The sequence below is a fragment of the Pteronotus mesoamericanus genome, unplaced genomic scaffold (assembly GCF_021234165.1).
Source record: "Pteronotus mesoamericanus isolate MK-2021 breed Mesoamerican mustached bat unplaced genomic scaffold, CSHL_Meso_final contig_90, whole genome shotgun sequence".
Lineage (NCBI taxonomy): Eukaryota > Metazoa > Chordata > Mammalia > Chiroptera > Mormoopidae > Pteronotus > Pteronotus mesoamericanus.
Window position 1 is genome coordinate 36706338 of NW_026555277.1, and position 15625 is coordinate 36721962.

The 15625-nt window shown below is 35.6% G+C and overlaps 1 protein-coding gene across 1 annotated transcript in view; it reads left to right on the forward strand.

Annotated features, from left to right (window-relative positions):
• The window catches only part of SLC5A12 (solute carrier family 5 member 12), a 39452-nt gene that overhangs the window by 13835 nt on the left and 9992 nt on the right, over nt 1-15625 (forward strand). The window contains exons 7-10 of the mRNA XM_054586250.1: nt 1783-1912; nt 2871-2959; nt 8995-9107; nt 12952-13019. Of these exons, the coding sequence (XP_054442225.1) occupies nt 1783-1912; nt 2871-2959; nt 8995-9107; nt 12952-13019 (400 nt within the window). The remainder of the gene's footprint in view (nt 1-1782; nt 1913-2870; nt 2960-8994; nt 9108-12951; nt 13020-15625) is intronic.

A 15625-nucleotide genomic window follows, 5' to 3' on the forward strand; every position in this document is an offset into this window, starting at 1 on the left:
AGTGAAAATATCACCTTATAAATTTCACACATTCCCAGGAAGAAGTGAAAGCATTACTAGTGTTTCAGCAGTTCACTAGTAACATATTCATATCCTATGGTAATGAATAATATTAACAAACTCTTTACACACATGGTCATCACTTTATCAAACAGCTGAAGTAATGAAAATGTATTAACATCAAATATATCTTTGACATTAAAATTCATATAAAATTAAAATTCATTTAAAATTCTACTTTAAATTAAACTGGAGTTGAAGGTATGATTTATATACCAGGACTGTTGGTAGGAAATGGCGCTGGAAGGGTAGGAGGAGCTGATACAGGTTATCAGATCCCTTCCCAGTACCATTCCCACTCCTTGCTAAGATGAGCACATCCACACACGCCCACTTATTTTCTATTACCATTGCCTCTGTTTATTTTCTTCATATTTCTTATAACTTAGATGTGAATCTAAGACATTCTCATTCATTTAGTTCATTTCAGAGATTATCATTTGGCTCCAATCCAACAATATCACCTCCATGAACGTGGGTTCTGTGTTCTCACTGCTTGCTCTACCCCAAGTACTCAGAAGAAGTGGGTACAGAGAGTTTCCCTGAATGGAGAAATAGTAAAAGCACAAGCAATGCAATTCATAGGTATTGATCACTTTATGTATCAAGTGTATCCCCAAAAAACTACCTCTAATTCAAAACCCTCTAAACAAAAACAAATAAAACTCAAAGGTAAACATTGTTAGACTATTCCCAAGAAAGTAACTTTTGAGATAAGACCCTTTGCTAACGTAAATAATATAAAATAAAAACTTACCAATGGAATAATTATTTAACATATTTGCTTTATAAATAAATACTTAGATATAAAGGCTTCCTGAAAGTCAGGTATATCTATTCAGCACAGGCTTTAGGGGACTTTGAAATGGATGTGAGTCCTTTCCAGTTGAATGTGGATGCACGTCATTTCCTTTCAAATAATGACTGGATCCAAGAAAATGCCCGGTGCTGCTCTCCTGACCCCCTGCAGTGACAGCCAGAATGAGATTTTTTATTCTCTCAGACATTGTAAAGCTACCCCCTTTCAAGTCTATTTTCAGATTAAGAAAATGAATAATATTTTTATTTTCACATGACAGTAACAAATACAAAATAACCATAGGCTACTGAAAAATTACATGCATAATTATAATTAAGTATATCTTTGTGTTATAGAACAAAACAAATTGCTCCAAAAAAAAAAAATGGGTAAAATGACCTTAAGGTTTTTCATAGTTTTTTGTCTTTTTAAAAAAAACCCTCAACTTCAAATTTCATATGAATCAATCACCAGAGTATGTATTTCCAAAACTTACCTATGTCTGCATTCATCTTCTTATTCCTCTGGAAAAAAAAAAATATGTTAAAATGGAAGTAGGCTTTCTGACAGATTCCTGAATTGAATGTGTGACGGGGGCAGAGGGGAGCATCACTTAAAGTTATAGGTGAGTGACTGTTATGTGAAATTTCATCAAGAAAATAGATCTCATACCACACAGTGAGGCTTTGTAGCAAAACTCCCAATTTCACAAGAAAATCCGTCAAAATCTACTTCAATCAAATTTTGTAATCAGTCTAAAAATATAATGTTCTCAAACAAACAAGAGCAAAAGTATAAAGTGTAACAATTCCTGAAGACTGTAAAATTTTAATTTTAAAGCAAAAAGACCCAACAATTGTTTTCCCTTAAGCCTTTGTAACATGGCATAGAGGCTACCAAGCAACCCATGTGTTTTTTTCTAGAGCCTTGTACTTCAATTTGTTGGGTCTCTGGATCATTCTGGTGTGTGCTGTCCTCTCTGGCTTAATCATGTACAGCTACTTCAAGGACTGTGACCCTTGGACTTCCGGCATTATCTCGGCGCCAGACCAGGTACGCGTTCTCTTGGGATCCCTGGGAATGGCTGAAATGAGCGTGCTTCTAGCCATGGATGGGTAATGCGGGGTCTTCCTCGTTTCTACCTGAACCCACAGCCCCTTTCCATGCCCCAAAGACTACCTTTCTTTCCTCTCCTCCTGGGTGATACCACCACACCTTAGGTTCTAATATTAGGGCATGTTTAAAAAAGGTACCTCACCTTGCCCTTGAAGACAAGGCCAGGAGCTAGGGCAAGGCTGAAGACAATGAAAAGTGAGGTTGAACTAAACAGTTTGGTTGTCAATGTCACCTTCCAACTCCTTCTGGACATCTCAAGGTTGATTAACGATGCTTTCATCTCAAATGCAACAAAATGACCCATATTTCTCTAATGCTTCTGCTCATGTCTTCTCATCATAGCTTAAACAGCACCCTGATGTATTCCATTAAACATTCTCTTAAAAATTCCCTTTATGGACAAATGCTCAGGAAGACTCATTGTCTCCTCTCTCGTCCCCTATATATTAAACTGACTTACTTTATCTTATGGAGTTTCTCTCTCACAAATCAGGCTACAGAATAGAACTATAGCACCTCGATTCCCTGAAGACCTGTGTTAAGCTTTTGATTCTAGGGTTTGCTTGCTCAATTCAGGGGTAAAAAGGCAAGAAAACACATAGAGCTTAAACAAAAGAAACATTTTAAAAGTCTCCGAACCTTCTAAAGTTCGTCCAGGCCTTTTTTCCTAATACTGACTGTATCTTTTCTACCCATCCTCAGCTGGACCTCAGGTCCATGGCATTGGATTGGTCATAACCTCATTTGCTAGTATGTAACACACTTCATCCATGCAAACTCCTGTGTTATTATTAATGTGTATTTTTTTCACCTTCCTTTGCTAAAAAGCTACATTCCCACATTCTAGACACTGCTGATGAGACCACTAATCTTACCTTGTTTGCCTCCTCTTCAGCTGATGCCATACTTCGTCATGGAGATATTTGCCTCAATGCCTGGACTACCAGGACTTTTTGTGTCTTGTGCCTTCAGTGGAACTCTGAGGTTAGTGTGTTGACAACGCTCTGCTGTGATGATAACGATGGTGACAGCAGGGATGATTAGGTCATGGTGGTAGTAAATCATTAGTGTTTACTGAATACTTACTGTGTGTCAACTGCTCTACTAAATGTTTTATTTGTGTCTGCTCATTAGTTGTTACACTATATATAAGAATGAAACTTTACTCGCGTTATCATTGGTTTGTAGATAAGAAAACTGAAATTTAGCAAGGTAGCTAACTTACCCACGGTGATATAGTAAACTGCAGAGGAAGGTTGTAAGCCTAGGTCTGCCCCTACACTAGATCTTTCTGTTTATTTTCTCAACCTTGTCTAATGCCAACTGCTCCCACAATTTCACATCATCTTTACACAAGGCAGCTCAATCTGGTGGCATTTATCATTTAACCACAATATGTTTCTGCAGATCTGTTGTTGGCAATCCATTCTCCCCATTTTCAGTAGCGTACTCAGGCAGCTCCTAACTTCCTCCCTCCGCATGTAGACATTATTCTAAGGTTTATAGCAAGCCAGGCACCGCTGGTGATAGTGGGGATGTGGGGATACTGTGGAGAACAAGGCTGACATTGCCCTCATATAGACTTTGCATTCTAATTAGCATAGAAAGTAAACAATATATAATAAGTGAACAAAATAAACAATATATAGTTTGATAATGACAAGTAATATAAAGGAAATAACAGAGTGATATCCTAGAGAGAAGTGAGGACTGGGGGTTCTATTTTTAATAACGTCTTTAGGAACCTCCTCTTTGAGTCTGTGACATTTGAGATGAGACCTAAAGCATGTGAAGGAGGGAGCTCTGTGAAGAGCACAGGCAGGATTTCAGGCCGGGGGAGGAGCAAATTCCAAAGCCCTCAAGAGAAACTGTATGGAATATTTTAGGAACAAACAGAAGAGTTGAAGCATGAGGAATTGGGAGGAGTGTAGGTGCAGATGAGTTTGAAGGTATGAACAAGCATCAGATCATGAAATGGTAAAGAGTCTGCATTTCACATTAAATTGGAAGGCATTAGAAGGTTTGAAGCAAGGGAGTGAGTGATGCCATACAATTGAAGACTCAGCCTTCTATGTGGGGAAAGGGCTATAATAAAAGCTCGAGTGGTAAAGGTGAATGACTTGTTAGGAAGCATTTGTCTTAATCCAAGTGAGAGATGATAGTGACTTGGAGAAGGGTAGGGGCAACAGTGTTAAGAGCAATGAAGTAAAGCAGTAAGACAGTGCCATTATTCTCCTTGAAACTAGACCCACTGCCTTTTAAGATCAGAGACTCAGCTAGTGAGAAAAGCCTTGTTTCCCTTCCTGGAACTAGTGGCAAAGGAGCAATTACAGGATTGGTAAGAGGACAGTTTTAATGTAGTAAATTGATAAGAGTCAAAATTCACAGTACCAGAGGATAAAAGTAAAAACTTTATATCTTATCCCTCAAATCCCTGTCCCACCCCACAAAATTAACCACTGTTAATAATTTCTTGTGAATAGATCAGAAAATTTCTTTGCTTATGTGAACATATATACCTTTTAGGGTACAGAAAAGAGATCACATTTTATATACTATTTCATTTCTTTAAGTTAATGTAATTGAAAAATCTTTCCATATCAGTAGATCTGCCTTGTTCATTCTTTTTTGTTTTGTTTTGTTTTGTTTTTTTGATCTACCAGTCCTTCAATGTAAGACATAACTAACAATGGTTATGTCTTAGTTTGTTTAGGCTGCTGTAACAGAATGTCATATATTGGGTGGCTTATAAAAATGAAAATTTATTAATCATAGTTTTCGGGGCTAGGAAGTGTAAGATCCAGGCATTGGAGATTTGGTGTCTGGTGAGGACCCACTTTCTGGTTCAAACATGGCTGTCTTCTTGCTGTGCCCTCACATGGCAGAAGGGATGATGGAGCCCTCCATGGTGTCTTCCTGATGGTCTCTCACTAATCCCATTCATGAGGGCCCCACCATCATGATGTGGTTAAGTCTCAAAGGCCCCATCTCCAAATACCATCCATTGGGAATTAGTCTTCAACATCTGAGTTTTGACGGGATATAGCGCACTATATGGTATGTCTTTGTGAAATTGTGTAGCCTACATAATGTGTAGGCTACATTCCAAGATGTGGAAATACTGTCAAAATACATATTCGTTTAAAACTCTTTATTGACATTGCTAAATTAACTTCCAAAACTTGTACTAATTTATACACTGAAAACAACAGTGTAACTCTTGCCCCACACTGCTATCAATATTGAGTACTACAACACTGTTAAATTGCTAGTTTGATAGTTGAAAAATGGTAACTAATTTTAACTGTGAATTCTCTTCAACATAAATAGGACTAACAACATTTCCTTGCTTTCACTGACTATTCATTTTCTTTTTCGTTTGTTTGTTTTTTGAAAAATACCAATTCATTTTCTCAGTAAATTTTTTCTTTTGAGTTTTCCTTTATATAAATATGAAAATATTTTTGCCATATATTATTTTTCTCATTTGTTCTTTATGTATTTGCTTTATTAATCATGTTTTTGTGTAGATGAAGATTTTATTTTATATTAATCAATTCTTTTGCATTATAGTTTCTGGTTAATATCTTTCTTGGAAAAGCTTCCATGACATGATTATTAATAATCATCCAGACTTTATTCTAGTATATTTGTGATCTTATTAAATGTTAAAATTATTAAATCATCTAGGGTACACATGTGACATGAAGAATGAAGTGGAGTTCCTGACCCATGTTTGTTCTATGTTAGTTACCAGTTGTCCCATTATATTTTTAGTAAAAAAAAAAAAAATCTTTCCACTACTGATTTGAAAAGCCGTTTTTAGTACATCCTACATTCTTCGACCTATTCAGAACTTTTTCTGGATTCTCTTTTATATTCCTTTGATCTATTTGTCTACAGTTATGTCAATTCTAATAATTTTAACAATTACATTAAAAGTATGATTTAATATCTGTGAGACTGGTAATTATTGGTTACATTTCTTTTAAAATTTCCTTTGATATCTATGTTTTTTCCTAATAATTTTCATTTATTATTATTATTTTTTTTTTATATTTCAGTGTAATTTATTTTTTTTATTTTTTATTATTATTATTATTTTTTTTAATTAATTTATTTACTTTTTAAATACATTTGTCTCTGCCTTCCCCCCACCTCTTTCCCTTGCCCCCTCCCACCCTCCCTCCCTCAGCTCTTCCCTTTTGGTTTTGTCCATGAGTCCTTGCTATATGTTCCTTGACTTTCCCCTTCCCTTCCCTTTCCCTGCCCCCCCCCTTCCCTCTTGTCTCTGTTGATTTCTTTTCCTTTCAGTGTTGCTGGTCTTATTTTCCTTGCTTCTTTGCATTGTTGGTTAGGTTCCGCTTATAGGTGAGATCATATGGTATTTGTCTTTCGCCCCCTGGCTTATTTCGCTTAGCATGATGCTCTCCAGTTATGTTTTTAGGATTGATTGTACTGAAATCATGATATCTGCAAAAACTTTCACATTTTTTCTCTTCTTTTTATACTTCTATATTAATTCTCATATATAAATGAGCTTTAAGGCCAATGATAAATAATTGAGGAATGGCAGAAATCCTTGTTTTGTTATGTAATTTAAAGGGAATAGTTCTTGGATCCTACCATTAAATGTGATTTTAGATTTTGATTTAAAAGATATTATTTACATTTTTAAATATTTAAATAAATTAATAAAATTATTAAAAAGGACAGAAATACATGTATTTATGCTACACTTAGGACATATTTTTATCAGGGAGAATGTTGAGATTTGGTAAGATTTTGAGATTTTTAAAGTGGGTATTTTGAAAACTGTTAACCTTTCACATATTAATATTATAATTACTGATTTTCAAAATAGAAACCTCTCGAATACACATAATGACTTCAACCTGCTAATGTTGTAATTTTAATGTAGTGTGCTGTTGAACATTTTACTCTATGTTTTCAGAATTCTGAATTAATAACACAAAGAGATACTGTTCTGTGGCATTGGCGTTAGGATCTCAAGAAACTAAAGCCAGAAACAATGAGCACTAGCGGATCATACACAAGGAGGGGTGGCACTCTCGTCTTCATTTTGTCCCTTTCTACAGAGCTGTCTTTATTTATTTTTTTCTTACTCTAACGTTGACTTTCTTCAGACTGCTGAAATACAGCCGTCAACAGATTAAATCCCACAAAGTTTCCATCAAGAGTATATATTATAAACTGCTTTTCCTATAATGGTAAGGGGGGTATTAGATTAGGGAAAGGAAAAGACAAGAGTAGGGGTAGCATAAAGAGATAGTGTAAAGAGGTAGGAAAAAGACTTTCTACCATCTTGTAGCAGTTTTAGAATCTGAGAAATTGACATCTGGAAAACACCTGATTGTAAAAACAACTCAACAGAGGTTCTAGAAATCTGATCCTTCTGTGCCAAAGTCAGCTTTTTGTTCCTTCCTTCCCAAAAGATTCATGGGTTAACCATAATGTTTGCAACTTTCACATAATTAATTTTGAGTCATACACTTTGGGAGTGCAGGCAGTCCTTTTATTTGATCACTTCCTATCCTTATTTGACTTTGATGGAGCTGTGGATGGGGGTCTTGCAGGGAACATATACTAGGCCTTGATCCTCAGAAAAATAAGAATGACATGTACTTAAAGTTTCTATTCCCAGAAATGGCTCTTAGAAAGTTTGTTCTTGCTATATCTGTCATTTAGGGATGGAGCTATTAAATAATGCATAAGATGGACCCTTGGAACTATTCCAGTTGAAGTAACCTACAGCTAAAATTAATGGTACTATTATCCTACATTACCAAAACATGAAAAAGTTTCAATTTTCTTTCATACCTTTGTCACAGCTATAGCAAGTCTTCAAATGTGGATTAGAGGATAACAAAATAACTAATAATGAGCATCAGTGGAACACTTACAAATAGTTGGCCAGGTTTTGTTCATCATCTTTAGTTTTCTAGAACTTTTATTTGTGGTTGTGATTTTACATCATGTGAATTTAATATAGTTGTCTATTCTACAAGCTGAAATATTCCTGGTCTCTATAAAGAATTCAATAAACTTTCTTGTTATTCTGCAAAGAAAATGAAAACCTTCAGGTCCGCTGACATCTAAGCGAGTTTTAGGGGCATAAAACTGAACTCTGATTGGAAAGTCAGAGCTTTTGAGTTTAGGTATTTGGCTCCTTCCTACTCTTATCTTTTGTCCTTTACTCTCTTACTAACTGCATGCTAGCCGTTCTGATGGCTGAAAGTCGGTGAATGCAACAAGCTTTCAGGCATTTAAATGTAATTTTCCTTTTGTTTTAGAACATCTTGTTCCCAATATGCGTGAGTGTTTTCAGTTCCTATCTTAACCATAGTTTCCTAAGGGGAGTCTCTCCCAACTTTATATTGGTTTCGATCTCTGCAAGACATGCTCTCATAGCACTTTGTTTTTTTCCTTCACAACAGTTTTTACAATTGTTATCAATTATGTAATTGTTTGTTAAATGTTCCTGTCTTCAAATTAAGTGGAAGATCTTTGTCATTCTTGTTTATCATTATATGCCTTGTACCCAGATTGAATAAACAGGCGCATGAATGGTATTAATTAATTAATTAATTATTAATGAATGGCAAAGTGAACTGACACTTGGGTTAGGATAGTCACTACATCTTGCTTCAAGTCCAATGTAAGCCCCCAGACCATACCACACCCAAGCACACACCTAATCTCTGCTATTGCTTGCTAATTCATTGAACATCTTGTTAAGAGAAATTACTGGGAGTTGAAAACCTAGCTTCTTCAATGGAGTTTGTGAAAGTATTGAAAGAGCATTGATTAAGCAGAGAAGCAGTTTTGAAGAGTGAATAGAGAGGCCGTGTGGTTCCCCTAGAGTTCTAGAATAAAGATGTATGTCAGCATCTGTTGTCCCAGAGTGCTGCCTTATCTATTTGCCCTGGAAAGCAGGGCAGGCTCGGGGCTTAGCTTTGTTTAGCTTGAACCATGTTCTCGCTTTTCTCTCCCTGTAGCACCGTGGCTGCAAGTATCAATGCCTTAGCAACAGTGACCTTTGAGGATTTTGTCAAGAGCTGTTTTCCCCATCTCTCTGACAAGCTGAACACCTGGATCAGTAAAGGCTTATGTAGGTATAACCAGTGAATATTCATTCCATATCACATAATGTATGTGTGGTACATGTCAAAATCCTGCACATGCTAGTCAGGACACTGGCACAAAAGCATGTGAGATACATGAGGAATTTCACATATAGATTCTTCCACTTGCAAAGATACCAGGAGGGTACCAAGAAAGCATGACCAGCTAGCTTACATTTCACCACCCTTGTTTGCAAAATCTTCTGTGCTCATGCTACATTCTAGATTCATCAATTCTATATCTTTTAATTATGCTATGAACTGATAATGCTGTGTATTGATCATATTAATTCCTACATATGGGATATTATTCTGCTCACTATGGTCAGTCACATTGTCTAATAAAGCCAAATTCTTTATTGACAAACTCCCAGTAATCTCATCTCAAAGAATAATTTCTCCTTGCTTAATTGTATGATTGTATATTATGTTTATAATTACTATAATACTTACTATCTTAAATTATAGTTTTATACAATATACTTCAAAGTATAAACAAATTATTTGCTTGTTTACTTATTATAGGAAATGTAGGTACTTGGAAAACCATATAAACTTTTAAAATAAAATTATATCTAAACCTGTTAAAAAATGTTTCTCTTGTTACTTTTTTTTACAAGAAAATTTGCTATCTATGTTTTTCTTTCAACATAACTTTAAAATAAAATATATTGCATGTTACCTAACTGTATTCTCCCTCATAGGACTACACTAAATCTGAAAATGTATTTGGGAAGAATTGACCCAATTTATTTATATGTAATGATAGCATTTAATATTTTCCATTTAATAATATAATGATTTTGATCCTAGGTATTAATTATACTCATGCCTTCCTCTTCCTCCTGCTTGCCCACCTCCTCCTTGGCTGCTTCTTTTCCTTCCATTCCCCTTTCCCCTCCTGCTTCTTCCTCTCCTCCTCCTCTCCTTCTTCTTCTTCCTCTTTCATTGATACTGTGAATGAGATGCTTTCTCCATATCTCCTGAACTGTGTATAATCAATGTAGAAAATATGTATCTTTTTGTTTTTGTTTTATAAAGCATATATCTTTCCATTTACCTGACTATTGTTGATTTTCAAATTTTAATTGGTTTTCTAGTAAGGATGGTCATTGCATACTAATATTAGTAGTTTTATCATCCCCTTATTCTCAGATTTAAGTTGGTCTTCATTTTTTTCAGTTTTTCTCCTATTCCCAAAACTTTGCTTTTTAACTCTTCATACTTGGAGAAATCACATTTTTTTCTCAGTTACTTCTGAATTCTCCACAAAGTAAAGCTTTCACTATAATAATTTTAATTCTGCTATTGTTTTTTGCCCCTTATATTTTATTATAACAATTAAATCTTGCAACAAGGTTTAAAGACTTCTACTATGAATTCATATGTGTATATATATATAATCCATTAAAATTTTTCTAAACTTACTTTTCCTCATATCCATCTAGGTCTCTATCCATTTAATAATCCATCATATTTAAATACTTTTCCCCTAAATTTAGATGCATATTGTTAACTAGAATTAAAGAACAGTTTAAAGTTTTTTTGAGTCATTTTTATTGTTATTTTATTCTGTTGTCTCAATTTCTCCCCCTTTGCCCTCCTCCGCCCATCCCAACTCACACTCCCGTAGTCAATTCCCACATTATTGTCCATGTCTGCAGGTCATTCCACACGTCTTCTTTGTCTAGTCCCGTCCCCTTCTTTCTACAACTGTCCTCCTCCCCTCCCCACTCTGGTCACTTTCAGTCTGCTCCGTGTTTCCATGCCTGTGGTTCTATTTTGTGCATTAGTTTATTTTGTTCATTAGATTCCACTTATAGGTGAGATCACAAGGTATTTGTCTATCTACAATGAAATGGACAGATGTTAAGTATGCATTTGATGAGTTTTGACAAATTCATATGCCTGTGCAATCCAACCGCTAAAGACAGAAATAATTATCATAACCTTGGAAGCTCCCTTTTGCTCATCCCAGTCAATCCTTGCTCCCTCCCACTCCCTCCAGATACTTATTAATAAAGTATCTGGTAAATGGACATTATTCCCAGGACAATTCCCAATTTCTAGCAGATATTTATAAATATGTTGGATTGAGTACAAGTTTCTTTTATGCCCATGGTTTATTGTCTGATCCTCTGAGCTGATTTAGCATGGAAAAATCCACAGCATTTGCTGTAACTGTGGAGCTTTCTTTCTCTTGCATATTTACTGCCTTGCTTTGCAGGTTGCTATTGATTGCATTCTTCTGGAAGTATAAATATTTGGTGGGGGAGGGAGGCTAAATGAATTCTCTAGTCAGCACAAAAAATGTAGAATTCCTGGATTGAGGGATGGCTGCCGATCCTTTCATTTGAACATGTAATTTTTGGTGCACCAAAGGTAGTCAGTAGTAGAGAGGAAACATGTCCTGTTATTTTCTTCAGGAAAGTGAAGTTGTCCTCATTCATAAAGCAATACAGAATCAGGGCAAACATTGTTTTCTGTAATCTAATTATCATCTTGAAAGACGATAGGAACAAATTTAGAATTCTGAAATGTGTTTATTGATCAAACTTGGTTTTTAGCATTGTTTTGAGTTTCCTTATTTTTCTGGGTCTTATTGAGAAGCTGGAAAATACAGCATAAAAAGTTGCTGACCTGATTTGAGTGACTTACAGATAATAAGTATCATAAATAACTATCATGTACTAAATCTGACATAAAATAATACTAATAACAACAATAATTATAATAGTGGAAAACACATAGTACTTGTTATGTCTCAAGCGCTGCTAGATATAGTAACTTCATGTATATGTAGTTCCTTTTCAGAATGTGAGATCTTTGGAACAGGAATCAAGTTCTGACATTAAAGCACTGGCATCTAGTAAAGTGCCTGACACATGATCAATATTCAATAAAGTTGAATTAATAGTAATTGGGAACTGATCTAGATATTTAGCTGACAGAGAATTTCAAAGAGCATGAACAAAATCATTTTCTCTGTTTCTGTCGTTGTGTTTCCATCTATGTCCAGCTCCAACTCTTTATCTCTCTCCCGCCCTTGTTTCGTGTATGAGTTTTAATCGGTATGAAATGTACTTTAAGGTGATTTTTGAACAAAGATGTATTAAGACAACCATTTTTTAAAAGATAATAATTTTAAAAAAGGCATCATGTTTAAAAGACGACTAAGATGTATGTGCTGATTCACCCAGCAAGCCCCTGTGGTCCTAGAAGCTCTGTGAAAGGCATTTCAGAGCACGGTGCCCGGATGGCTTTTATGGTTCTCCAACATAGATACGTAAACAAGTAATCCACTGTGTAACGCACTAAGGGCCATAAGGATAGCATGAATAAAGCACTTAGGGAAAAGACAAGAAAAACTTTCCAGATTTGCAAAACCTGTGAGATAAAATGTATAAATATTTAGTGATTTTCAACATGCAAAACCACCCAAATCCCAGAGAAGTTAGTAACTTCTTCAGGTGACTGCTGGTTGGTCAAAGCAGAACTAGTTCCAGCTAACTTAGTCCGGATCAGCTTTGATGAGCGCCCTTTCCACAATTCATGTTGCTTTCACCTGACAGCTTTCTTCTCGAATCTTGGATTGGAAACTACTTGACACTAGATTCCAGCTCATTCTGCCTGATCTAGGAAAGCATGTCCCAGGGAGAAAAATATCTCAATGCTCCTCTTGGGGCTTGCGATGGCTGACTAGGGAGGGCAGTTCCCTGACATCCTTTCTGATAGGGCTTGCATCAGAGGGAGTCATGGGCAGGAGCTAAAGGAAAAGGAACCCCTCAAAGCCAGCTTGGGTGATGGTAACGAGGTTTTCAATTCTTTCAGGCATCTTATTTGGTGTGATGTGTACCTCCATGGCTGTGGCTGCATCCTTCATGGGAAGCATTATACAGGTAATGAATGAAGAAAAAGACACATTTAATTTCATACCAATGTTTTACCCATGTTCTTTTCTAATGTTTTGCCTGTTCCTCCAAGCCACTCTCTGATGCCAGGTCCAAATTAGACATACAGATAAAATTTCAACTAAAATTACTTTCAGAAAGGGAAACTATTAAAAAAAAGCTAATAATGGATCAGTGACAAGTTATACTGTAGTAAAACTAGAAACTTTTAAAATCCAGATCTGAGAAGTTATGATATTGAAGTAAAAGAAGGAATGATAATTATGATAGTAAAAACAATAAAAACAATTGATATTTATGAAATGCTTATATATCCTAGGTACAGTCTCAAATGTATTACCTCATTTAATTTTGATCACTTCTTCAGGAGGTAGTATGATTAATATACTAATTTTATAGCTGAAGAAACTAAAATGTAGAGAGGTGAAGTGATGTCCCCAAAGTCACATAATTAAAGAGTGGTGGAGCTGGGACATGACTCTTCTATTTTCTACCTATTATCTAGCCTGAGCTGCCTCCCATATATCCCACTTTCAGTCCCATGAAATGCCAGCACTAAAAAGAAGCCTTAAGAATAATCTGTTTTACCATCTTCCTTTTGTAGATAATTAAAGAAAAGAGTGAAAATATGCTCCTCAAGTTCTGACAGTTAGTTAGTGGCTGAATCAGGTTTATGGCTCAAGACTCCTGAGGTACAACACCTCTTCCCTTCACAAACTGCCCAACTCACAAAGCAGCATCAGATAAGCGAACCTTCATATTCTACTTTAACCCTTTCGATTCCCCTTTATCTTCGTATTATCTGAAGATCCTTTACATTTTCTTGGTATGGCATAGGTTTTCAATAAATGGTGCTTAAACAAAAACATGAATAAGTGTGAGTGGATAATAATCACTGACTTAGTTTTTTTTTCTTTCTATTACATAAGGCTTTTTTTTGTTTCCTGGAGTTTCAGTAAATGTTGCTTAAACAAAAACATGAATAAGTGTGAGTGGATGATAATCACTGACTTTCTTAAATTTTTTTTTCGTGCTATCACACAAGACATTTTTTGTTTCCATTTTTTGTTACAAATAACTTTGTAAGAGATTTTTAATTTTTCCTCTAGGAGAGGTAAGTACCTTTCCTAGCTAATTGACTCTCCCATATAATACCTAGTAAATTATCTTCCAAATTCAGCAACCATAGCAACAATAAATTAATGCTGTCAGTCATCAGAAGAAGTGTTGGGAATGTTAAAACCAGTATCTATATTAGGGAAGATTATCAACTTTAATCTTATTGGCCTCCATCTTGTCAAAGATTTATTTGTGGCATTGAGTTCTCTAAAAATTAACCTGGCAAAACAATCATGTCCTTGCCTTACGTCTCCTGTTGCTTCACAGCAGAACTTACAATACAGGTGGAGGGGCTTTGAAGGCCCCTTGGTAATATCTTTCCATTGTTTTTAGAAAAGAAGTCTCTCCGAAGTAGAATGAATCTGAATTAATAACAGAAGTTTCACCAAATCATACTTTTGTGTGGCAGGGCCAACATTAGAATTTAAATATCCTACTAGTGATGGGCTCTTTCAAGAACTTTTTCCTTTAAACAACAAAAATAGAAGGTCCTTATAGTGATCTGTGCTCTTGTCTTTTTTCTTTTTGAAGACAAAATGGCTTAAAACTCAAATCTTACTTCTGCCACTTTCTAGATGCCTTTTTTTTAATATGTTTGTCTCAGTCCAATGTTCTCATCTATGAAGTTGAATTAGTGTTACCTATAGCAAGGATATTTGTAAAGATTAAATGAGATCACTTATTCGGGGTGCCTGAGTAGCTCATAGTTACTATGTGGCATTATAGGAGGTGCCTGACAAACATGAGATACTGTATATATAAGATCTTTAGAAAATATTCATCTCAACCCCTTGATCTAAGAGCACTATAGTTGCATTAATGGAATGAGATAGAGCTGATTGCAAAGTAGCTGCATGTGTGTATGCACATACTCATTTGCCTGCATGACTATGTCTGTGTATGTTCAAGAAGGCCATGGAACAAGTCTATAGGTTGTCAGCAAATTAGTTTAAAAAAACTCTTTGCCACATCCCTGGGCTCAATAGTTCAGAGCCCAAAAGATGTGGAAATGCATTCTTCAAATTCCATTTCCACAAGAGGGCCATGGAAGAGGGATATGGGATATGAGTGTCCTATGGCCTCCCACCGTACCTCAATGCCTCAACGTCCTTGAGGTGTTCTGCATAAGATGTCAGAGGTGGAGTGACAATTACTATCAAAATAATTCAATTGCTTAAACAGCTGATCAACTATATAAGATATGAAATATATTATAGGTGTATTTATTGATATACTACATAAAAACTTGTCGTTAAGATAGAAAATACAAACAAATTGATGAGTTTTGGCTTGAAGGAAAATTACTTTTACCAAATCCAAGTCACCTGTGTGTGTGTACACACACACACACACACACACACACAAAACAGACACACACGTCTGTTTGTATGTATTTTTGTTTTTTAACACAATGTTTATTGTTGAGCTCAGAAGGGAGAAATGACTTTTAGAAAGCCCCTGATCAGTGAGTGGAA